General features: G+C 41.9%; 1 protein-coding gene and 1 long non-coding RNA gene across 6 annotated transcripts in view; both read left to right on the top strand.

Moving 5' to 3' along the window:
• The first annotated feature begins 3,202 nt into the window (after positions 1 to 3,202).
• The window catches only part of SLC12A4 (solute carrier family 12 member 4), a 46,346-nt gene continuing 24,329 nt past the window's right edge, over positions 3,203 to 25,219 (top strand). The window contains exons 1-4 of one of the 5 annotated variants that reach the window (XM_030282724.4): positions 13,608 to 13,734; positions 14,966 to 15,066; positions 23,027 to 23,121; positions 24,413 to 24,544. In XM_030282724.4, coding sequence (XP_030138584.1) covers positions 15,021 to 15,066; positions 23,027 to 23,121; positions 24,413 to 24,544 — 273 coding nt within the window. In that variant the 5' untranslated portion in view covers positions 13,608 to 13,734; positions 14,966 to 15,020. Of the gene's footprint in view, positions 3,625 to 13,607; positions 13,735 to 14,962; positions 15,067 to 19,398; positions 19,677 to 23,026; positions 23,122 to 24,412; positions 24,545 to 25,219 lie in introns of those variants that run through there. The other 4 variants (XM_012570351.5, XM_004174991.6, XM_030282721.4 and 1 more) reach the window with 4 other exon arrangements.
• Positions 3,633 to 12,709, top strand: LOC140684895 (uncharacterized). Its single transcript, XR_012057838.1, has 2 exons — positions 3,633 to 4,323; positions 12,401 to 12,709. It is a non-coding gene; the product is annotated as an uncharacterized lncRNA (long non-coding RNA).

The raw sequence follows: 25,219 nt of genomic DNA, 5'->3' as shown, positions 1-25,219 counted from the left end.
ATGATTAGTAGTACGAATTTAAAAGCAGTTCCTGGTTGTGTATCAGAGGGGACATGATGGATTTGCTGATCTTTATGCTGCTGATTTCACTGATGCTGTAAATGTAAACCAGACTACTGAAAATACAGAAAATACTTTTCTAGTAAGCCTTATAATAATCTAATAAGATTCTGCAGAGACAAACTATTTTTTTTTTCTGTGAAACTACCAGAATTTTTTCTTAGAAGTGCATTTTTTCTCTGTTGATATTGGAGTGGGGTGTGCAGAAAGATTAAAAAAAAAAAAAGAAAGAAAATTAAAATTATTGTCACTGCTTTTTGTTTTCATTGACCAAACTGTACCAATATGAAACCATAAACCCTAAAAACTCTATTTAGCTTTGTAAAAATCAGGTAATTTTCATCCCTTTTATTTAATGAGAAGACAGTAATGTTGTTTCAGGTAAATACTGTAGTATTGTAGATAATCCAGTTTCATTCCAGCAACATATTCATATCAGACTTTTGAGCTTATGATGCCCACTCACACCATTCAGAGTAACAGTCACTTATTATCATCAGAAAAAAAAATAAAATTAAGCATCCAGGTTGAAATTGTGTTCTCTTACAAACCAGATGCTAAACAAAGTTGATCTGGGTAGATAATTTCTCAGCTCTAAATACGGTCTTTCTGCAAGTCAGTAAAGGACCCTTGTCCTTAGACAAAAGAAATATTTTTGCTTCAATAGACTTGAATGGTTTCCTAGGGCTCAATTCTCTCCTAAGGCATTTGGATATAGCTTCCATTCCAGAGAAGGGAGATGCTGGTATACGTGCATGAGTCAAAATTTCTTTTTAACTTTTCCTGCTCATGGGTTACAATTTCAGTACCACTGATTCTATGATACTAAAATGTTGTGTGATGGCATAGATGCAATTTTGGTGCCTAAAGAGTGGTGTGTCCTCGCCACATCTGCTTTCCAAAGTGCCAAGAGAAGGAAGCACCCACTTTTAATGCTTTTTCCTGAATAAGCATGACTTCAAAAACATTAACTTTGGAAACTTATTTCTTGCAGTCCCTGCCTCCTTCTTCTAGGCCAGCTTACTTAGACCAGACACTTTCACTCAAAAGCTTTATAAAGCGGAAAAGAGGAAAGAAGACTGAACATGACAAACATGCTTAATGGTGAATTAGCATCTTGCCCCTTTTCTATATAAAATTATTTGTCCCTTATCAATTAATTTTCTTGTTTTCTTGGTGGGTTTAGCTTGTTAGGTCAAACCTTTCATGCATACTAATGTAACGTAATTCAACCATAGAGAGTAAAACAGAAAATGCTACTTTTTGGCCCATTGGGCAATAAAATTATTGCTTGATCAGAGAAATTGCTAATAAAACTTTATAGATCTCAGGGGACCACATTTACAAACATGCTCATTTTAGGGTTGCTGGAAAAAAAAAAAAATCTCGTCCTAAGTCTTCAAGAAACTAGGAGTTTTTAAAAGAGGAAATTGTGTTATTTTCAATCTCCTCCAAAACTTATAAGGCTGTTTACAGAGATATACATGGCCACATGAAGATCCTTGTTGTTTCCCCCAACAAAGCTGAGTGTCAAAAGTAAAATGTAGGTAATATGAAAGCACAGGAGTCTTAGAAGTCTTTCTACCTGTCTGATCAATACCAAGAGGTGGAATTACTCTGACTTGCCCCAGAGGTGGTCCACCAGCAACCCTGTGCTAAGTGAACTGAGAGACCTGTACCCCCTTGGCAGCAGCTGCTGCACAGCATGGATCCTTTATGTTCATTTCAAACTCCAACTAATTAAAAGTAGACTTACTAGTCAGTTCTTGTGAACAAAGCATTCTCCCTTATGTTTGTCTCTCTCCTGCTCACTACAATTTTTTCTTCCTCTCAGTGACCTGGGGGGTGCTTTGTCAGAAAGGCAAGCCATGTTCAGAAAGCTGGGGGTAAGGGCCAGGTCACTCCCTGGTCCAGCCTTAGCCCCTTCCTCTGCTTTAAGCTTTGTATTCTCCTGTGACTCCTGTGTGATCCAAAGACAAATCTTACATCTGTGCTGGAAAGTCTTGTCACTGTACACCCATTGCTTGATTAGGGAATATTTTACTCTACAGAAATCTGAAGAATTAGTTTGAATTGATAATCCACAGTAAAACACACAAATTGTTTTCCAGAGTTTTTTTTTTGTTTTTTTTTTTTTTTTTTTTTTTTTTTTTTTTTTTTCTGACGTTCCTTCTACTGTCAAGGCCAGCTTTCAAATGCAGACAATAAATGGCATTACCAAATACTAATTCACGTTTAAACTCCATGTGAAGGCTACCACAGACGATATGAAGGCCGATGTACCCACTGTTGGCGCCAGCTTCTACAAATGTGAAGGCAGTATCTAATTTTGCTCATTCGGGGGGAAGAGACTGGGTGGCTGGCGCGCCCTGAGCGATGTCACCGCTCTGCCTCCAGAGCGGGACGGAACAATGGTGTCCCCCGGCTCCGCAGCCCCCGGCTGAGCGGCAGGACCACAGTCCATCCGTCTGCTGCCTTAGTAACCGGCTGATTTGCATTCAGCTGCCAAAAACCTCGCTCCCGGCCCGCATGCAAATGGCAGGCAGCGCCCTGCCCGCACGCCCTCAGCGCCGCCACGTTCCCCGTTTCCCCTGGGCTCGCTCCGCTTGCCACGTCCCTGCCAGGGTTTCGTGGCCTCGGAGCGAGCAGAAGGGAAAGCGCGGCGCTGCCACGGCAGGCACGGGGAGCGGGGACAGCCGCACATGGCCCGGTACCGGCACGCTGCACACGCCCGGCTCTCGGCGTGCCAATGCGCCTCCCGCCTGTCCGCCAGCCCCACGCCGGGCTGGAACCGAATGTGGGAGCCGTGGTGTCCCTCACTGGTGCTCTCGCTGCCCGGCCCGGCGGGGCTCTCGGCTCCTCTGCCCGGGCGCACTTGCTGATGCTTGCCCGCACCACCGGGCGTTCCGGGACCACCCGGCTCCATCCGCACCGCCGCTCTCCGCGCATCGCTCTCGCCTAGCAAATGGCGGCGGCGGCGGGGGAGGAAGCCCGGGTCACGGCGGAGGGGAAATTTCCTCCCCGAGGCAGCCCGGCAGCGCCCGCAAGGGAGGGCGGCGGGCGGAGGGCCCTCGCCCCGCCCCGCTCCCGCCGCCCCCGGGCCCGGCTCCTGTCACGATGAATGCGGGAGGAAGGCTCCCCCTTCCCTTCGCTGGCCTCGCCGCCTCCGGCCCCTCCTCCGCGCCCCCGCTGCCGAGCGCGGCCGCCCGGCGGAGCGACCCCCGCGCCCGGTGCTCGCCCGGCGGCCCCGGGGGCGGCGGGATCCGCGCCGCCGCGGCGCTGGCGCTGGAATGGGTGGAGTTGAGGAGCGCGGTTTCCTGAGAGGAAGTGACCGCACGGGGCAGGAATGCGCCGCCGGCTCCGCGCCGCGTCCCGCCTGCCTCGCCGCGGTGCCGCGGGGAGCCCTCTCCGCCCCGCCAGCCATGCCGCACTTCACCGTGGTGCCGGTGGAGGACAAGCCCCGCGCCGAGTACGACAGCGTAGAAGGGCTCAGCTGGGTGGACTACCGGGAGCCGGCCGCGGCGCCCGCCCCCGGCGACTCTTACGACACCGTCAGCTCCGACGGTGAGCGGGCACGGCCGGGGCGGGGGGCGGCGGTGCCCACGCTCCGGGCGCTCGGGCGAGCGCGGCTCCCCGCCCGCCGCCGCCGGCTGCGGCACAGACAAAGGCGGGGGCGCTGGCCGTGGCTGCCGGGCTGCTCGGGGTGCGGCGCCCGGGGGAGGAGCCCCCCGGATGCACCGGGCGGCGGCGGCTCCGCTGTTGCCACGGCCGGGACGCGGAGCCCGGCGCGCCGGGGCAGCGCTGCCGCCGGTGTCAGCCCGCCGGGCGCAGCCGGGGATGCCCTGGGGTTCCCCGGAGCGCACGGGAGCCAGCCCGGGGCTCCCTCCGCCCCCCCGGCCGCTTGGTGATAGCGGGGGTGCGGCGGGGAGCGGGGCTGGCCCGGGGTATAGCTCTTATCGGTGCTCCCGCAAACTGCCTTCTCCAGAGGTGATAAGGGTACGTGGAGATGTTTTCAGTGCTCCACTGCCAAAATAAACGGGTGATAGAGGATTCAGTTAAATTAGCCGAATTTAACGGTGTCTGCTTTACTTGTTTTTATCATCTTAAAAACCGCGGCTCCCCAGCAAGGTCTCTCTTCCGCAAACCGGGCCCTTGAATACTACAGCAAGTGCTTTGTGCTTGTGTGGCTCTCTCCGCTGTTCCTGCCAGGCAGAGCTGCTTTTTCTTAGGGGTTAATTTATTCCAATTACTGAAGAAGATCACGTAAGTAGGAGGGGATTTTGGGTGGTGAGAAGTACATTCTTTAACTAGGCAGCTGATACCAGCCTGTCTGGGTGTTTTGCTGTGACTTTTAGATATAAATCACGTTAAATACAGTGAGTGTTTCTAGTGGGAACGTGAAGGACACTTAGTTTGGGCAGTAGTGTAGTCCTGCTACAAGGTTGTTTTAGGTCTTTGTGCAATCTGTTCCTTTTTTTGTTTTCTTTCCTGCCTTGGTTATGTTTAGCTTTCTGTAACCTTTAGGAAGAGGATCTTCCCATGGGTTCATCTGGTGAATCTGACTTACTCTCGGTGAATCATGAGTGACTCTAGGCAACAAAAGAAAAAGCAGTAAACACCTGACCTGATCTTCCTTGCCCGTGCAGTCAAACTTCTCAGACTGCAAATGTTACTGAATGTACAGTAACTGCTCAGGCCTGTGCTTAAGGAAGGCAGCAGGGTTATTTTGCTGAGTGATACTCAACTGTCATAAGAACAAAGTTCAGTTCCTGCCTTGTTAACTTGCTCATTTCTCTGACAATATGCTTTTCAATCTCCAATATGTGTGCATTGGGAGTTTCTTTGCTTCTTTGTATCATTTTCAAAGAAATTTTAGGTTTAGAATACCAAGTTGCTTACATAGCCCTAATGCCCGTTCTTTCCATGCCTGATGTGGGTGTTTTAGGATGATGAAAGGGAGGTGCTTTTCCCAAGCTTTCTATTACCACAGACAGTTTGAGGCACTAGCCCTAAAGGCTGTGTAGGGCCTTTAATTTGTTTTGTAAAATAGACTGTTTTACTCTCAGGCTACTTACCTTACAGTCCCTGTGTGTATGCAGGTAGCAGGTGTTTTTTACCCGTCTCGGCAGGTCGAGGTGGACACCTTGTGGAATGCTTTTTCTAGTAGCTGGCTTTGGCCATGGGTTGGTAAGTGTGGCTTGTGGAAACTGCTGCCATGGTGCATAAAGGAAGGCCAACTCAAACCACTTCTTATTTGGGTGTGAGGCTGCCTATAGGATGTGTGCAACCAACACACTTCAGGATAGCCACCTGGCTCCTGTCACTGTCCATCAGTCACCGGCAGGATGTGGCCTCTGATGTGCTGCTGTCCCAACTGCAGTGCCCAGCCACGCTGCTGGAAGTTAGCTGAGTCTCTCTGTTTTAAAGCTGATTAATATCTAGTATTTTTTCTACTAATATATGGTAGCTAGTTCTGTTTTTGTTTGAACTCTAACTGCCTTCCATTTTTTAATTTACTCTCAGAGTAATTAAGTATTGTTTCATATCCTCAGGGTGTGTGTATAAAGATATGTGTCTTGCCTACCTGTCCTGACAAGCATGTTCTTTCCCCACTAGACTTTTCTGGTTTTCCCTAGGTGTCTTGGGTTTGTAGCTCTGTAGAGGGGATTCTGAACTCGATCTTGTGTTACTCCTTTTGGTTTTGGTGCTGGTTTCTACATCCTGTGCAGTTACTCTGGCTGCTCACACAGCGGGGTGTTGATTTGACACAGCAGAGGTGGAAGCTCCTGTTGAAGGCAGAGTATTTCAGAGCTGTTCAGCACTGGCTGGGGGCTGCAGACTGGAGGCAAGAGGGTGACCCTGCAGAGCCTTTTGTGGCAGCTGATTACAGGGCTCATGGCGGGATTTGAGGGTGTTGGGGATGCCCCTGATTCGAGATAAGATAAACTGACTTGAGTAAAGAGTTCAAGTTGTAGGTTGTGGCCTTATCAAAGTGCACATAGTGGATACTGACACATGGATGCACACAGAGCTGCCTGAGCAGTGCCTGTGCTCCAGACTTTCTGTGCCATCAAGTAGCTCCACCACAGGCAGAGTGAGAAACTGGTTGCAGTTGTTCTGGTGAGCCTTCTGCTGGGAAGATTTTATTTAGTCAGCTTGCTATCTAGAGCCTGATTTCAAGACTTGTTTGGATTGCTGAGTTAGATTGGGTTGGTTGAGGTGACTCAGTAGGGACATGGCCCTTGCAGAGTGTGGCCGTGGCACTGCAACTGTTCCTAGCTGCTCTGTAACAGCCTGCAGGGCAGTGGCTGTGTTGTGCAGTACTCCTTGCACAATATCTTAGGCTGTTGCTTATGATTCTGATGGATTCTTTTTTAGGTTTGATCTTTTTACTGGTGCCTTCATTTGTCATATCTCTGGTTTTGAAGGGTTTTTTTTTTCCTGAATTTTGCTTTTTTTAGGACATCAAGTGATAGGATTTCACATCTGCAGATGTGAAACTGTTCTGCAACAGAATTTCTTGTCAACCATTTCCATAAGGAGACATTAGTCAGTGTGCAATAATTTAGCCTTGTCAGATAGTTCCAGTGCTTGCTTATGAATAAAATCAGCCTTTTATTTCTAAGTAGGTTCCACTGACTGCCACTGCTTGTAATAGACTTTGACATCTTTCATTTAGAAAAAGAAGTACAAAGAATTATTCTGTGATCCTATGATAAACACGTGAGCCCTTCTTTATGGATCATCAGGGATGAGAAATGTGAATTTGGCATCCCCTCTGTCTTTGAAATAAAGCCAGCATATTAGGTTGGGTACACAGGGCAAAAAGAGGGACAGTGGGGTCTGAAGAGTGTTTAAAAAACCAAATGCACTTTACTTTAATAGAAATCTCAGTTCCACAGTCACTGTGCACCCAGTTAACCAAAGTGTGGAAATGTCATGTGTCTTGTGGGAAGTTATTTATCTTCCCTTGACTTTTGTGTGGAAATGAGACACTAATCAGCTTGGTGTCACTAACAAGCTTTGGTCAGCTGCCACCCTTGGTTTTGCCAAGGAATTTCTCTGCTTATGTTCCAGTTATCACACGGCTTCCTCCAAGCCCTGCCTTCTCTAGCCAGACTTGAGACCTTTACCTCGAGCTTACATTCTGTGTCAGTGTGTTCAGTGTTCTTGTGCAGCAGCAGATTGTGCTGCTCATTTGCAGTGAGCTGCTTTGGAAAATGTGGGTAAAGTTCTGCTGTGATAGCAGCATGCTTTTACTTTAAACTTCCTGGTTCACTGCTTTAATGTGTGGTAAGTTACTGGTAAAGATTTTCAGTCTTTTGCAAGACTTGAAACTAAGCTCACATGAAATGTGTCTGAAGATACTTCCAATGGGGACACATAAATCATTCAAAAACTCTTCTTCAAAGTGCTTAATTTTTACATGTAGGTGTTTTGGTCAAGTTCGGAGATAAGATAAAATTAGTCATGTAATAAATTAGACTGTAGGGCTAAATGGGACAACAGAAACCTGTCCAAATAACATTTAAGTTGTCTTAAGAACTTCCACTGGCACAGTGTGGCTAAATGGCGCTGTTAGGGTGGTCATAGTGGAATATTTTTGCAGAACCTCTGTAGCACAAGTGTCTTCAGCATTTTTTGTGTTGCCCAAAAGCTGCAGAAAGAGGTCATAGAGGAGGCAGCCTAGGGTGGGGTTGAGGCAGAACCTCTGAATTGTTTCAGAGAAAAGAAAGTAACCTGAGAATAGCAAAACTGATGTCAGTGAACTGTCTTGTCTTTTCTGGTGATTTGTTAACTGTTCTCTTACTGAAAATGGAAGGGAGACTGCATCTTTTTCAGTGTAGTGGCATCTTGATGGGAAGGGTTTTTTTTTTTTTCTGTTCTGCTGGCATCTGGTTTCCCCTCTCTGAAAAGTATGATGTGTAAATTTGGAGATATTAAAGGTGTCCTGACAGTGCTAAATATATCAATTTTTATTTGTTTTCAGAAAGGGTATATGTGGGATCCACAGCAATAGTTATGGTTTTCAGTGCAGATCCTGAAAGGGGTCTTAGCAGCAGGGTCATACTTCAGAAGTCCTGGAAGGTTTTTTGTTGTTAGGGATTTTTTCCTTTTCTTTCCTTTTTTCTTTTTTCTTTTTTTTTTTTTTTCCAATTCTTTTTCTTTCTGTTTGAACAATCAGCAATTAGCACAGCAGTGATTGCAGTGGTAAATTCCAGAATGCTTTTCTCAGAAATACAGGTGCATAGAGGAGTGGACTCTTGCTTCAGATAAGGAAAGATAAGAATTTGGCATGTGAAAAATGAGAGTGGAAAAGTGCTTTGTGACATAATTAGCTGTTTATAATAGCTAGGAGGGTGAAGGAGGTGGTGTATATTTCTTCATACCCTGTAATCAAAGGAATTTTTCTGAGGAGCTCATTTTCCTGGAGCCCATGGTTTAGTACCTCTATTTTATTGACTTGTAGTGTAGTAAGGTTTTATTTGTTAAAATGCTTGTCTAGGAAAACAAAAAAGTTCTTGTTGCTGCATAAACTGCTACTTTTGCTAAGCATGTCTCATACTTCTTCTAATTTTTGCAGTGATTAGGACCGAGCTGGAGAGGCTGCAGCTGTCCAGTACCAAGGGGATCGTGGTGCCAGCTGCTGGTGAACAGGAGACTTAGCTAAATATAGGAAAACACGGGCCTTTTTGTGGGTTCTCTGGTATTTCAGTTATTTGAAAAACTCTGGGAAGAATCTTTGTGATAGGTCTGAGTGATGTGAAAGCAGCTCCCGTACCCATGGGTCTGCATGGTGCAAAAAACTAAGGGGAGATTGTTGAAAGAACCCAAACAACTCTCTGTTGGTCTTTTGCAACTGCAGATTTTTGGTGTTTTGGAGAACACCTGCATTAGAAGGCTAAGCAGTTGTACATGAAAAGACATGGATTTTCTACCTAATTCTCTCTGCCTGTGCTTGCTAAGCTGCCATTCCAAACCTGAGTTGAGTCTAAGTTTGGGAGTATTTTAATAATGCTGAAGTGATACCTCCTATACAATCTCTGAACTTTTCTAAAGAACTTTAAGTACATTTTTGGGTGTCTTGTATTTGTATTATAGCTCTCTTCCGTGTATAAAATTGATCTGTGTGTGTTATTCAATTTCCCCTTACAAATTTCTTCAGTGTTTCACTTCCTCAAAGAAAATAGTGACATCTGTTTTCTTTTCCCTGCTGCAACAAAATTAAAGCATAAGTTTTTGTGTGCTTTTCAATGTAAAATTTAATTTTGGTTTTTTGCTCTAAGGTTCTGTGTAGAATGAAGACTAAGGTAGTTTGCAGTCCCATTGACTAGGAAATGCAGCCAAACCTAATAAATGCCATTGGCTGAGGTTGGAACAACCACCTTGAGAAAGATCAGAGTTAGTGATCACTGCCTTGTTTGGAAGTGCAAGTAACAGGGTGGGGGATACCCAGTGCCACAGGGAGAGGAAAGCTGCATTTAGCAGTTTCACCTTCCAAGACCAAGTTAAGGATTGACGTCTGGTTTTGATTGTGATGCAACAAATAATGTGCAAGCTGCTTTAAATTATAGAAAAATTGCTATTAGCACTGATACATGGAGCAAGATTTCTTTGATCCAAAGGTCCAAAGGTCTTCAACTTGTTGGTTCAAGGTTGCTCTTTAAATGCTTTGTTTTGTGACCTGCATTACAGAGAAAAAAAAAAAAATGCACCATTTTAAGACATGGTTTAAAGCCTAGTTGAATTACATTTTAGGGGAGTTTCCTTTGTCTTCAGTACCCCCTGAATTGGAAATTTTGCATCTCTTAAATTCACTAAGGTGAATTTTATTCTCAGATAATAAAGTTTCAGGGTTTTTTTTTTTTTGTTTGTTTGATTTAGTAAAACCTCTTTCTTAATTTTTAGTTTTCAATAGGCAACTGTTTAAATGCTGCCAAGTGATCCATTAGCAATGAGTAGTACTGTTCTTGTTCTTTCAGTTGAGCTGGTTTGGATGATTTCTTTCAGCATACTTGGATTTTGTCATGCATGGAGGACTGAGCATCTTTCACAGTGGCTGCTGTAGCAGTTGCCAAGTGAACAATATCTTTGTTTTAAGCAAGCAAAATAACAAAATACATACACAAAAAATATTAGTCTTTTCACAGATTGAAATACATGACATTTAGTATGTCTGTCTTTAAATTTAAAAGATCTACTCAAAAATACAGCCCTTGCAGTGCATGTAGGGTAAACCTCTCTGGAATTTGAATATGACAACATTTTGCATACTGTAACTGCATATATATCTCTCTATATATAACTGTGTGTGGAGGTTATTTTGTAGCCTGATTCTGCCTACTTGTTCCCTATAGATTGTGAAACAGTGTTTCACAAGTTTCAAATTGTCATTTCTGAACAGTAGAAAGAAGTTCCTGGAGGGAATGGAGTAGCATTTTTTTTTTTTTTCCTTGCAGGCTTTTAATAGGGCTTTAGATTTTGTGGTGGGTTCTAGGTATGGCTTGGAAAAGAAGGTTGTTGGCTTTCCACCAGTCTTAAATCATGTCTGAACAACAGAGGTACAGGTCGCAACAGTTCTGGGAATACATTTTGCCAAATTTTTGTTGCTGTCAAAGGTACCAGGTGCAGTTCATTCTTAATCATCTCTTGATCTTCTTTGTGCTCTGTAGGACAGAGAGATGGAATTTGACATGCAGAATAAAGTGCTAATTGCCCCAAAAAAGCTTTTACTCAATTAGCTTGTGGATGAATGGGGAAGTTTGATAACTTGGCAGTTATGCTCTGCTGACTGGACGCAGCTTTAGACTTATTGGAAATATAAATGAAATGACATTTTGCTGAGCAGAAGATGAGAGGCCAGTGCCAGGCAGGGCTGGGCAGGGGGTGGGGGAGGAGGGGGCTGGGACTGGTGGAGGGGTGGTCATCATCCCACCTCTGTATTGATGGTCACAGTGCTGCTTCCTTTGTGGAAGGCATGGCATGCCAGCATTTTTACCACAGGTATTCACATTTTGGGTTTGCCTAATGTCTTCTGGATTTTTGGCCAACAGGTCCACCTTCTTGAATGCAGAATGGTTAATTTGCCCTTTTCTCTCCACCCAAGTGACCTGCATTGTCCTAGAAGCCCAGCTCTTGCATTGACTGGCACATGGTCTGTACTGTCATGAGGATGCAATCCATCGATTGCTGTAAAAGCGAGACTCAGAGCTGTGAGCTGCTGTTGGAGGCTGCCTGGCAGGGATTGTGTAACAGATCCTGGCAGAGGGGCGGTGATGCAGAGCTGTGTGTAGGGCAGAGGCACACTGTGCTATGCATAGGTTCAAGGTAATTATGCCTCAACAAGACTACGTGGGTTTTTCCCCCTGCATTCTAATTACCAGCCTTCAGTTTCATCTCCCACCAGTAGCCATCAAATTCTTCTGTTTATCTAAGGGATTTAGAACATCATTCAATCACTGCACTTACCCTCTTATCATGAAGCAAACCATACAACCTTCTGACTTTCACTTCCATGTCAAAGGGAAAAGAGGGTTTTTATGGTGTGCCATTAGAAGCTGCTCATTTGCGGAGTTAAGAAGGGCAAACTTGTTGAGACTTGCTCTTGCATACTTTACATTGCTGATTGCTGCAGTTAAACACAGTTTTTATGCCCTGGAGTATAGTTGTTTTCCATAAAATTATCTGTAGTAATGCTACTTTGTTTTATGACCCTGTCTCTGCTTGCAAGCTGAATAGCCCTGAGCTTAGTTACCGTGTGCAAAGTCCACCTCTGGATTTCCATGTAGGAGGTCAGATCTGAGTCAGGACTAGGAGCAATTCAAGAGTATGGCATAGCTGCTGCTGTCTCTGATGGAGGACAGCACATTACTGTTTCTCCTCTGCTTTCTACCTTTGTATTCAGAAGCTTTGTCTTGCTGATCCTCTTCTAAATAGTATAATTGATCTTACTTTTTCTACTACTTGCTGTAGTGTATATTTGTGTCCGGGGCTGACACAAAAGTAGATGTTTGTTAGTTGTTTTGCAGATCTGATTTTAGAATCTTCTGCTCCTGTATCTTTTTGGCTTTGTTCTGCTAAGGTTTTACTGTTCAGCCTGTGATTTCACAATGTGAAGTGTTTGGCAGTAGTACCATTTGACCACTCCCCATCCCCTCAACAGCATCCCTTCCTTTCTCTTTATTCCTTTTTGTGTTCTGCACCCTGTGCTGGGGCATGGCTGTTTTGAGAGCATTACAAGCCAACCTTTGCTTCAGCTCCTGCATGAACTTTTATCTTGTCTTTTTTTTTGTCTAGGCCAACACAAACCACTCACTCTTGATGTGTTTCTGTGTTCCAGGAAATGTGGTGATGATGTCAGGGGTTAATTTCTGCCACATGGTAGCCAGTCATGAAAGGAGGTATGGTTGAGCCATGTTTGGTAACTCCCAATTCTGTGTAAGCAGACAGTGGGGTGATTATCTGCCTTGTGTTAAGATGCCTTTTAGCACACACGCAGTTTTAAAGCTGTAGCTTAAGGCAACACAGAGAGAATTATTTAATTGCGGTATTTTGCCTTTGCCCTGTTAAGACACTGTATTGTAGACTTTTTGGTAGAAGCATCTATTTAGCAGGAGCAAACTCACTATTACACATCTTGGAGAGTTTTCTGACTTAGATTGTGTTCCAGCTGCCTAAGTCCTGACTGGTGAAGAAGAAAAGTGATCTAACGTTGCTGATTGCTCTTTGAAGAGTTTCTCTAAGCTCTTGTGTTATTCCTACTTTGCTCTGATGCTCTTGCAAACAGATGAACTTTCTGTAAAATGATGGTAAAAGCCACTGTGACTTCTCCAGATATCTGACTTTGTCTGGATCTGTGCTGTGTTGTACTGTGGGAAATGTGTTCTGCTGTTTTGGGAGACTTGTGGGCTCTTTGTAGATGTGGGTCAAAATATTTGTATTTTAGAAGAACAGTGGTTTTCTCTTTATCATGTGCAATGTCAGAGCTCTCTCCACCCTCTGAGTTGTTCAGTGGGAAGGAGTGACTCCCTTTGCTTGGAGAAGTATCATGCTGACTTGTAATTTCTCTAAGTATTATGATCAGAGTTAGAGTGAGTTTTGGCTGTTTGTAGCACTTGAAAGGTCATCCTTGGATTTGCTTAACTTTTTTTTTTGCTCTCCTCCTTGAAACACCCTCCCCCTTTCCTTTTTCCTTGACTTAAAAAAAGAATCTCTCATGAGCTTTACATGGAACGCAGTACTTCTCTAATATAAGAAATATCTGATGTTCAGCACTTTCTGTATGAGTTAACTGACTGAAAACTAATGACATTCAGGGTTTCACAACCAGCTTGTAAGTGGTTACCAATGTCTTTCTGCTGTCTTCCAGGAATGGATAGCAGATTGATGTCTGTAAATGCACATTGTGTAGTATGCAGTGCACAGAATGTACATACATTGAAATGTTCAAAGTAATTAAATCTCCTTTCTTCTGTCATTTTCTGTATGTCTGGAGCATATTTAGCATCCTGGCTCTTAACTTACTTCTTTCCACTTGTTCCTTGTAGGAAGTTTTTTGAGGTGGTGGCAATACTGGCTTTTAGTGGTCACTGTTCCCATCTGCTTTCTCTCACTCCAAGGTTTGTGCCTGTACAATTGTTTCTTTGGCCTGTGTTGAGCTGGAGGAGGGAACAGGTATGTCCAAAACGGTGGTGTATGTATTTTGGACTTTTTTTTTTTTGTTGTTCTGTCTTTTGTGCTATGAAGCCATGGTCAGCTGAACATGGATGGGGCTGAAAAGAATTTTCTGTATTTGGTATCAGAAAGAAAGGTGAATTTTAATTGAATATTGCATGGAATCTGCATACCAGTCTCATAGATGTATGTTGCAGTCTTCCAGAGAAAGTAAGAACATTTTATAGCAAGATAGGAGGTTTTCCCTGAGACAGGGAAAATACCAGAATGCTGCTCTCTATATTTTTTTGATAGAAGGTGTGCTGTATCTGAGGTGCCCTCATGCTTGTGAAGGGATGGAGTTTCGGGGGGGATAATCATGAGAAATGATTTTGGAGTTGTTCCAAGAACCTCTGAAGTGGATTACAGTGAAATAGAGGTTGTTTTTATAGTGTGGTTTTGTTTTTTTTTTTTTTTTTTCATCTGGCAGTGACAGGTTATATTATGAAAGCTCCCAAGTCATGCCAGTTGTTAAATCCAGTTTCTCAAAAGTGACTTGGTATCTTTAATTGCCCAGGTATTCCTGGTGACTTCACCTATCTCATTATGTAGATAAGTCTTAGTGAGGTGTGTGCTGATATCCAGAGAACCTCCTTGTGAGTGGGCAGAATGGTGGGGGCTCTGGTAATTTTGAAGTGCTTAGAATCATTAAGTTAGTATTTCATGTTTATCTTATCTAAATCTCCCATTTCATCTGATGTTGCTAGTTTTTTTTTGTTATCTCACATATCATTCATCCTTTAATGGGTCATCCTCTTCTAATGTATTGAAGATGGAAAGAAACAGATGACTGTTTTCACTTGCAAGCTGAAATGCCTGCAGGGCCAACGTCACAGAGCTACACTTTTAGTGGCTCTAGCAGGTTTAAAACCCTGAGTCCACACTCAGCCAGCAGCAGAACCTGTGGCACACTTTTCTCAGTAAGTGTGCAAGCTGCAGTGTGCCTCTTAAGTGAGGCTGGGCTTGGATTTCACAAGTAGCATTTTCTCTAAGATCCTGGTATTTGTGTATTTTCTCGCTATTGAAAGGATTATAATGCCAGGATTATATCAGTGTCAGCTTAACTTTCTGTGAGGAACTCTTGCTGCTTTGAAGAGATCAGTCCAATTCAGCATTGCAGCCAGCAATTGTCAGAGTAGGTAGAAACAGTTCTTTTGGAAATACAATATTATTAAAGCTGTCCAATCCTCAGGACTTCACAGAGGAAGCATTTACTAAAGCATGTGCTAAGAACTGGAGGAAGAATAATGGTAAACCAAGTTACTGAAAATGTCAAAGAACTATTGCTGAAGGGTAAGTATTTTATGTTGATATTAGTACTTAAAAAGAATTGTAAGTGTTCTGAAACTATCAGTGTATCTTGACTGAAAAATAGTCATAATGCTTTCTGAAAAGTTAAATTAAATTTAACTTCATTAAAAGTTAAATAAATTAAGTTATTATTAATTTAGATAATATTATTAAATTGTTAAATCCTTCGATTTGTGTAAGGTCAGACATCTTGATGGGAAGGCTGTTCTCTAATCTAGTTTTGCAAAGTACAGTAGAAGTATTCACACATGTTTATTTAGGGATAAATCCAAGATCTGTGCTTAATTGTATACTTAATTTTGTACTCTGCTCCAGACTGTTGCATAGATTGTTGTCTGGGAAGGTTTTGGCTGTTCCTTTCAAGCAGAGCACAAGCAAGTGCCATCTTTTGAGCTCTGAATTGGTTCAGATGAAAAATTCTCAATAATACAGCTTTTTATTTTATTTTTTTGGGTACAATTATTCTTTGTTTGTGTCACTTTTATAGGTGCCATCACTGATGATAAATGTGTACTGCAATGTAGTATGTAATAAGTCTTAAGAATCACAGCTTTACTAGTTGGGTAAAATCCAGTAAACTCAAAACTATATTGACACTGTCACTTAACAGTGAAGTAAATAATGTTATTGCATAGCGTAATAATGTTATAATAGTAAATGAACAACATACACAATTCAAATGAGCATGAATGTCAATAGTTTGGTGTTTAAGCTGCAGTTTCTGATGGAAATGTGTGTCTCGAGCAGACATGTGAGCATTCAGTGAAACTGATTGTTTGAGCCTGTGTTTCAAGTACAGAGGATCTCAAAGCTCTCCAGGGAAAGATCTGTCCTTTCATTCTGCTGTGCTTTCCTCTCATGAGCCTCATTGTTGTGTGGGTTCTTATCTGGTGCGACTGTGGCCTTTATTTTCATAAAACACTGGGATTTTACAGCTTGTGCTTTCTGCCACCTTCAGTGAGAAAGACCTGGTACCCAGGTTCTGGTGTGAAGTGGCATTAACAGATTGCAGTTAGTTATTTCGTTAGCAATGCCTGGTTTGTAGTGGGAATGAGTTTTGTCTAACTAGATGCAATAGTGGTAATTCCATGTTTCTCCTATTTCTGGTGTAAATACCATAATCCTGTTAAAACACCCCCACACCTAAACCAGCCCAGCCTCAAAACAAGAACTTAGTGGAGTTTTCAAAACATTTTGAGCAATGTTTTTTTTTCTGAGCTTGGAATTTCACTTTGCTACTTTTGTCCTTTTCCTAGTGCAAAATAAAGAAATTATTGTTTTCACTTTTTAAAAATATGAAAGTTAAATCCTGACTTTCTGTTTTTTCCTGAAAAAAAGTGCTTTGGGTAATACCGACTACTTTAGCTAAAGGGAAAATAAGTATTCCTCACTATTGGATCCTGTGATCTCAGCTGCCTGTTCTGCTGCCATAAATGAGTTTGTAACCAGAATTAGAAATTCTTTGTGTTTCTGGCTAGTTGTGTGTTGTCCATGGAGAAACAAGTATTTCTGATAGGCTGTTTTTTTTTTTATTATTGATTAAAGTTATAAAGATAACTTTCAACTGCTGCCGATATTGGATTAGGATTTTTGCTAAATTGTTGAAAGCGAGTAATTTAAGAAAAGAAGCAATGTCTGATTTCTGTTAATGAAATGTCAAGGTAGTGATATCTGCAAAAGCATAATTGTACATTGAATTATTTCATATAATTCACAAATGAGCCAAAAGAAATGTTCCATTGCAGTCTGAGAATGAATGAGTTTTGTTTAGTTCTGCCTCATGTGAGGAACTACATGAATAGAAGCAGACTTAGAATGTTTTTGAAATCAAATTGTTGTCTGCATGCTTCTTAGGTTATCCTAAAATGACAATCTCTTGGTTTAGTTCAGCAGTACTCTTGAGTGCTTGGCTGCTGAAATGTGGAGATACCAGCGTTCTTGGTCTGCTGGCAAAGTCCAGGAAGATTGTTGAGGTTTTTGTTTCTCAGCAGTACTCAGACCTGCAGGTCTTGGTGGCCTGTGAGTGATGAGCAGAACTCTCTGAACATCACACAGCCTTTGGGAGGAGCAGTGTGAGCATGATCCTTATTGACATCTGGGAAATGGTGTCTCAAGAGCTGTTAAAAACAAACCAAACCCCCAAAGTGTGATCAAAATGGACATAGACAGCTTTTTATATTAAAACTTTATTCATAAGGCTGTGAACAAATGCCCTCAAAATAATATGACTAATAAAACCTGATTATGCAATAATTTCTGTTTGGAGCAATCCCATTGTTTCTCCATTTTTTTTTTTGCCTTCCAGTAAATACTTACCTTGGGTGTATTCATTTGCTTCTCGGTCTTGTGAGAACAGTTAAGTGTAGCCAAACCTATTTTGATTTTGTGGTCAAAAATCAAAGTAAATTGTGTCTTAATTACCACTTGTGTAGAAATTTGCAGAACATACTGCGCATGAAAATCTGAGAAAACACAAATCACACAGAACTAACTTGCTTTCCAAAGTGGGATACATTTTGCCTGTCTTAAAATACCTATAAATCAGGGTTTTATTTAGGTTAGGCTCTCTTTAGAGGTAATTTGCAGCGTGTCAAGATGCAGGCACAGGAGAGGCACTCCAGGGGTCAGCTAATTGTGCCACCTCCTGAGTGAGAAGTGAGCCTGTGTGATTAGTTGGCTAAAACAGCCTGCTGTTAGATTGCTCTTATTGAGGGAAACCCGCAGCAGCTACTTGGGTATCAACTCTGATTTCTAATCTCAGACTCCTCTGTCTGTTACTGCTAGATGAAATATCATAAGTATGAATATTTTTTTTTTGTAATTAAAAAAAATGTCAGATCAGGTAGTGTTCCCTGTGCATGAAAATGGCTCAGTTTGTGCCCTTAACTATCGCAGGTTTTGTAGCCAGTAATACTTGTGAAATAGTTTCTGAGTAATAGCAAAATGTGGTGTTAGCTGCTAGACAGGCTATTTCATCACAGTGTTTGTTGCTGTGGTGGACACAATGGAGCCTGTATATACATAGTACAATTAAAAGTGAGATACTATCTCTTGCACTGCTCCAGAAATTAAATTACATTGAGGTCAGGAGTGTTGGGCTGTCCTTTGAGCTGGTTTTCTAGGAAATACCTGCTGTTTGTTGGGTATAATGGGGTAAATAAACCAATGTGTTTCTTGGTCAAGCTGAGCATTTCAGTTCCAGCTCTGACTTGAACTCTGATTCACACTGAAATTATATGAAGAAATACAATCCCTCAGTCAAGACTTGGTACTTGAGGCAGGGAGGATTCTGCATCTGAATGTGATGAAGTAGGAGAGTGGTGTTTTTTTGTAAGGGAGTTTAGAAACTGGCAGTAAAACAAATAAAACCCTGACAGGTCAAGTCATGCAACTGCTCTTGCCACCTTCTCAATGATTATTTTAGTCTGGCAGAGTAGGCTTTATCATTGTGAAGCTTCTTGGTCTTTTCTTTACAATATTGTGTAAAGTATGTATCACTGTGCCTAATTATTCAGCTTTCCTTTATCCTCACTAATCTGTCTTTTAGTTACTTTCATATATGTCTCTTGTTTGTAATTTTCTCTAAATTCTGGATTTCATCCCTCAGTCACTTGAGAACACACAATGGCTTGCACAAAAGGCTTGCATTCAGCATGCTCAAGCAGTGAAACTGTGTCTGTCTGGTCTAATCCTCTTCCAGAAGGAAAGCAGTAACATGAATAGTGTCCTCCGTGTTCTTAATACTTCTTTTTTTTAAGTAAAGACAACATTAACCTTTTGGAGAAGAACAAAGTAAAACTAGTCAGTAGAATATCTGCTACAGTTTAGTCAGAGTGTTTTTTCTTGGCTGTGATGCAAAAGTTTGAACATCCATTTATTGCTTTTGTTCTGTTTCCTGAGCTTGTGTGTTTGCATGTGTGGGAACATGCACACTTGAGTGTTTTAGGTTTTGTTCCATGGATTATCTCTGATGTTTTAAGGAACTCAGGTGATCCACAGAATGAGGAACTTTTTCTCTGGACCTGTGACCGTATCTGGGTAGAGGAGTAGAATGTTTAGGGAACTATGCTGGTCATGTTATCTATGCTATAGGTAAACTGTATAGTTGAAGTGGTGGTTGCAATAGAATTACCTGGTTTGGAAGAGAACTGGTAGCATTCAGAAATAAATGCCTTAATTATCGAAAGATAATGAAGACTGAGAAGCAATGAAACAAGTGAAGAGGAAACATTAGCCTACTTGGAATACAGCTTGAATACCTCAAAATTTCAGATTAATTAGGGACTAAGGCAAATAAATTATTCTCCGTTGCAGAGTATTTAGCTCCCTCTTTGAGAAATGTTCCTTGCAAATCAATCTTGCATGATGAAAACTAACACCACATAGCTACTGGCCAGGACCAAAGACTTGATAACTAAGGATGTGGAAAACTGTGCGCATGTCACAGGATGGTGCTTGCCCAGGAGACTTCGTGCTTCAGGATGTAAACTGTCCTCGGGTGAAGCTGGGGCAAGAATTCCCCAGAGTGGCTTTCCGAGGTCACATCCGCTCCCTTCCCAAACTGATGGAGATAACGCGCCCTTCCCATGCAAGTAAGTCTCTTTTGAAGCTGCTGCTCTTGCTCGCTGGCAGAGAGAATACACTGGACTAATTTTTTTCTTGCAGTGTGGTTTCTGCACTGTGCTGCAGTCTGGTGTGTTTTGTCAAAGTACAGTTGTGATTGTTGTTGAGGAAATGGTCATTTGCTGAAATGGAAACACAATAGGAGAAGAGAGAAAGTGAGAGGAATGCTTTGATTTAGAATATGTTGATGAAGAAGAGATTGCATTGAACATGCAGCTATGGTGAAGGTGATTTTTGGCTGTCATTTATTTAGCTGTATGAAGTTAGCAATGTAGTAGTCTTGAATTAGCACACATCTCTGCAGCTCCAGTTCTGCTTATTGGTGATGTGGCACTAGGATGTCATTGTAAAGAGCTTGCATATAAACTTACTCCTTCACTTCCTGTGGAAAGTGTGCAGTGTTTGAGAGGGACTTTAAAGTGGCACTTCATTAGATCAGCAGGAAAGTTCACTTCTATTTTTGCATTGTCTGCAGTAATTTATTTGCAGTATGTTATTTCAGGACAATGGAGCTAGTGCTGTGAATGTGGTAAAAAGCCAGTTGTACTTCTCTATCATCTGAACCATGGAGAAGAAAATGTGCCCTAGCAATTGCAAAATCAATACTATATTTCCAGTCACTAGTTCTGCTGAATTTTCTATTGAGTTTGGGCTTCCTGTGTGCAGGATGGTGTATAAAGCCAGCATGCCAAGGCGTCAAATTTGGAAAGGCACTCTAATGAGAAGGGTCTGAGTGAGCGTTGAGCATATAAGTGGAGAATGAGAGAGAAGATGGAAGCTTTTAAAGAGAGAGGGAGAGAGGTCTTCTGAATAGACCAGTTGTGAAAAATTCACTAGTGGTAAAATGAAGATGCATCTAAAAATAATAACGATAATAAGTTGATGATTCATTTTAAGTCACTGGTCTTTCTCAGGCTCAAGGAGATGGTATGAAGTAATCTTTGTTAACTAAGCAGAGGTTATGTGGATTATGGTAACAAGGGCATTTTGAAAGAGCAAAAGAATTATCATCTTGTTTAAAAAGCTGAGATTGAATGTATGAATGTATCTTGGCAACAGTGGGATTTTGTACATAAAATGCTTGAGAGTTTCTCCAAGTGTTATAAGTAAAAGAACACCCATTATGCTGACTTGAGGCAGTGATAAGGTGGGGTTTCCACTGGAAGAAGGAAAGCTAAGGCAGCAAAGAATTGCTTTAAAAATCACTCAGTGATTAAAAAAAAAACCAAAACAAAACAAAAACCCAAGAAACCAGGATGGTATTTCAAACATTCTGTCACCAGAGCCAGTATATAGGATTTCCTATTAGTGTATATAGGAATTGATGAAACAAACCAAAGTTGCTCATGACCTTGCTGTGTTTGATAAGTGTAATGGAGAAGATACTGCAGAGACCAGAGACTTGAAGAATCAAGCAGACAGTATTTCTGTTGATGTCATAATTTGCACCATCATTTGTGTCCAATTTAATGAGTAAAAGGTGTATGGCATATAACTCCATTTCCTCAGCAAAAATTGTAAATGTACTTTAACCGCAACAGGATGGGGGGACTGCAGCACACACTGCAGCAAAATTGATCTGGTATATTCCAGTATAGGCATAACAAATACAGCAAGTAAAGCAGATTTTGCAGATTTTAACCTTTGCTAAAGCTGATAACCGTTTGATTTTGATGCTGTGTTGTTAAGCTTACTGATGTTTTTTCTAGTAGTGTAAAAAATTCTACAATTATAGCAAAGTGAGCATCTCTTATGTGTAGGTGGGGTCAGCAAATAAGGTGAGCCCTCTTGTTTGAGGCAGCTGCTCATTAACATTTTGGGGTTAGTTGTCAGAGCTGTGAGAAAGGCACTAAGCACATAAATGCAATAGGCTGCTCTTTTCATATATTTTTGGTCAGCTAAGTATTTCCTTACAGAAGCTTAAAAATCCCTCTGTTCTTTGTCAATATTGTTTTTCCAACAGTTTTGTTCAAAGCACCTGTCAGCAATTTTCAGAAAATGGTGCTGCTTTCTATGCATGCCTTTCCCTCAGTAAGAGTAGGACTGAATGTTCTCATAATTTTTTGGCTTATAACAATTACTTTTGTAACAGTGTGGTTTGTGCTGATCACTATATGTAGGGGAGGACTCTTCTTTTTGCCTGTTAATTTTGTAAGTTGATTCAAATTTCAAAATGCAAAGAGAATTTCACTTGAATTATATTACAATAATTTAGTGTAGCCTTGTTGAATTGATTACTGTAATCATTGAAAAGATGTATCCAAAATTCCAGCTGTTTAATCTCTTCCTTTTGGTGTATTCAGTGTGCAATATTTTAACCTGTAGTATTTTCATTTGAGGTAATAATCTCTTTTTCTTTCACTTTCTGTAGTGGTTACATCTTTTGTAAATAGAAAAAGGTATTCCTTGGATTAATCCTTTCTTAAGGAGATGCTCTTGGAAATAATTCATTTGTATTGGCTGGGAGAGCAGGGAGGGAAGAAGTACAGGCAAAAAAGAATTTTTTTTTGTTGAGCAGAGGGTAATGGGAGACATAGGTACATAGGTCCAAGAACTTCTTTTGAAGATGGAAATCAATTTAATTTTTTCCCCCTCAGGTTGTTTTAAACTATAGTGCCCTTGGTTTTTTTTTGTTACTGCTTGCTACAGAAAGCTCTACTCATCTTCCATGCTCTTTTTTTTTTTAAAACGTTCATTGCATATGGGCATGCTCTGGTTTTGATGTCTGTGATGTTAGGTTTTAATATAGGAGTATAAGAGGAGCCTGAAGAATCCAGCTTAAATGTTGAAAACACAGTGAGGATGTTGAATATCTGGGATTAGTGGGCATAGTGAATAACAAACAGCATTTAAGAACTCAAAAGGTGCTTTGGGGGCTGTTTTGTATTGTCATTATAGAATCTAGTTTTTGAAGTGTTCAGTCTTAATGTATCTGACTGGGTTGGACACAGCTCAAAGGTTGCTGTTATCATTAGCAGTCATTTCTAAATGCAATTTCTAGTGCTTGTCACTGTTCTATACAGAAACAGTTACAGAAGTGAGCACTAGAGAGTAAAGGCACATATAGCATTGAAGCTGTGACCCTACTCATAAATTTTACTTTGAGATGACTTTTTATTCTATTTTAATGAAGCAGAGGAGTAGAAATAGAAGTAACTCTACCTTGAGAATAATGCCTTTGATATTGTTAACATTGTATGACTTGAGAAACTAAAAAGAAATATACTCAATTAACCAAAGGAGTTTATTCCCTATGGATCTTTCAAGGTTGCAGTCTCATTCTCTGCTTATCAAAACTTGCTTCTTTTTTTCTTCACAGGTCATGGCAACCATAAAGAAAACAGCCCTTTCCTGAACAGTTCAGAAGCTAGCAAGGGAGGTGATTACTATGACAGAAATCTGGCCTTGTTTGAGGTAATTTCTAGCTATTTTTTATACTTCTAATGTGATTTGTGATCTTCCATGATGGGAGGGATTGAGCACATTTTTCTCCCCCACATGCCTTTTTGTGGGTGTCCATCTGTTGTCAGTAGGCAGAGAGATCCTGTGTGGTGACAGAGCTCAGGTGTGGTGACAGCTGGCTCTGTGAGGCAGAGTTATAACTCAGTATAAACTGTAAACATCTGGAATTAAGGAGGGGCAGACACTGCTGCTGGAGGCCTTTTCTATAATCACAACACCACACCAGGTGTGCAGGCTCTTCCCTGGGACTTAGCAGAGGATGGATCCATCAGGATCCCAAAGGCCATGCTGCTCTCTGAACAGGAGGTACATGTTGTCTCGGCCCCTTTCTGGAAGAAATTGTAATCAGGTTTTTAAACATGTCAACTGCAGGTCAGATCACAGGAGGGAATAAGAAAAGGGGTGCTTGGCTCATGTCCTCCCTTTAGGGATGACCCCATTTGGGCTCAGTTTCTGCATCATGTACAAAACACATAATGCTACTGATCCCACCTGTCAAAGGTGATACCTAAAGATATGATAAAGCTGCAGACAGTGAAATCTTTCTCGATTGGCTTTTATTTCCTGTGTGGAAAGTTGTTTCTGTTTACCATGCAATTCCTTATTGTGCTACCAAACATGTAAGACTTTAATTTCAAAGGGAGAGGGAATGATTTTGTTCTGGGGCTTTTTTCATCCCCTCCTGCCCCCAAACCAGAAACAGAAGTTGGATGGGATGAGTATAAAGGTGGGAGGCCCTCCATACATGTGGCTTTTGGAAATTTTGTTGAGATCCACATGAATTAGATAGTATAGTTTAGAAAATGTAATAAAATCATCAGAGTGCATACATGTCTACAGTAAGTAGAGTTTAATCACTAAATCTCTGATTTTTTTGGCAGCTTGACCTTTTAAAAAGTATATCTGTTGATGTAAGTTGACATTAGAGATACATGCAAGGTACACATTCATTTTCTCACAGTTCTCAGACTTCTTCATTGCTGTAATTATTCTTTTCAGCACCTAAGGAGAACGATTCACATGGTGCAGACATTTTGGCCTTTTCCTATCAGAGTTGCCCTCCTTTCAGGAAATTAAAACCTCTCACTAGTGGTTCAGGTACAGCGTAATACTCTGTCATTTCCTGGATGATTTTTCTGGTGTGTTCCCTGGTAGTCTCAGGCATGCCCAGGAAGGTGTGATCCCAGCCACTCTTCAGAAATGCTGTGAACTGCAGAAGTTGACTTCTTGTCTTCTTCCACAGGAAGAACTTGATATACGACCAAAAGTGTCATCTCTGCTTGGCAAGTTGGTCAACTACACAAATCTTACTCAAGGTGTCAAGGAACATGAAGAAGCAGAAAATACTGATGGATCGAAGAAGAAAGTATCAAAAGTAAGTCAAGATTCTCTCCATAGCCAAAACTGATGAATGGGATGATACCATGTGTGATTTCTGGGGAACTGGCCTCCCTTCTGCTTGCGTTTAACCTCTCTCAGGAGCCATGACAATGTTGCAAAGAAAGGACAGAGGAGCTGTAGGGAACCAGCTGTTACCAGAGAGTTGGGGCAGATGTGATGGTTAAAACTGTGCACTGCAGTGCAATTCCTTATGTTTGATGTGAGTTTAGATTACAGGGCTTTTAGTGGGCTACAATAAAAACTAAACAACCCCGCAGCTTTTTCCTAGTGCTGTTTTAGCTGCCCAGTGGTATCTGACACATCTCTACAAGGCTAGTGGGTAGGACACAGGGTTTGCAGGAGACAACACCCATCTAGAGTGGAGGGTGGAGGTAAGATTGGACACCCTGGGGCAGCTCAGGAGGCATTCTGGTGTCAGGCACTTAGGCAGCTGAATTCTGCCCCAAAGCATCTGCATTTAGATGCTTGGCCCTGGAATGACTGTGGCAGGTGAGGTTGAATTGCTGGAGTTGATTTCTATCAGGAGGGCAGGGTTTAACTGTTCCTCCCTCCTCTGGCCGGTGCTTTGGTGACTGCTGCACCTGCAAGTGGTGTGCTTGCATTTTATGGCTTGCAGGCCTGTCAGTTTGCTTACAAGTTCTGTCAAAAG

This window comes from Taeniopygia guttata, chromosome 11, assembly GCF_048771995.1.
Source record: "Taeniopygia guttata chromosome 11, bTaeGut7.mat, whole genome shotgun sequence".
In the NCBI taxonomy this organism is placed as follows: domain Eukaryota; kingdom Metazoa; phylum Chordata; class Aves; order Passeriformes; family Estrildidae; genus Taeniopygia; species Taeniopygia guttata.
This window is presented reverse-complemented; position numbering and strand designations above follow the sequence as displayed.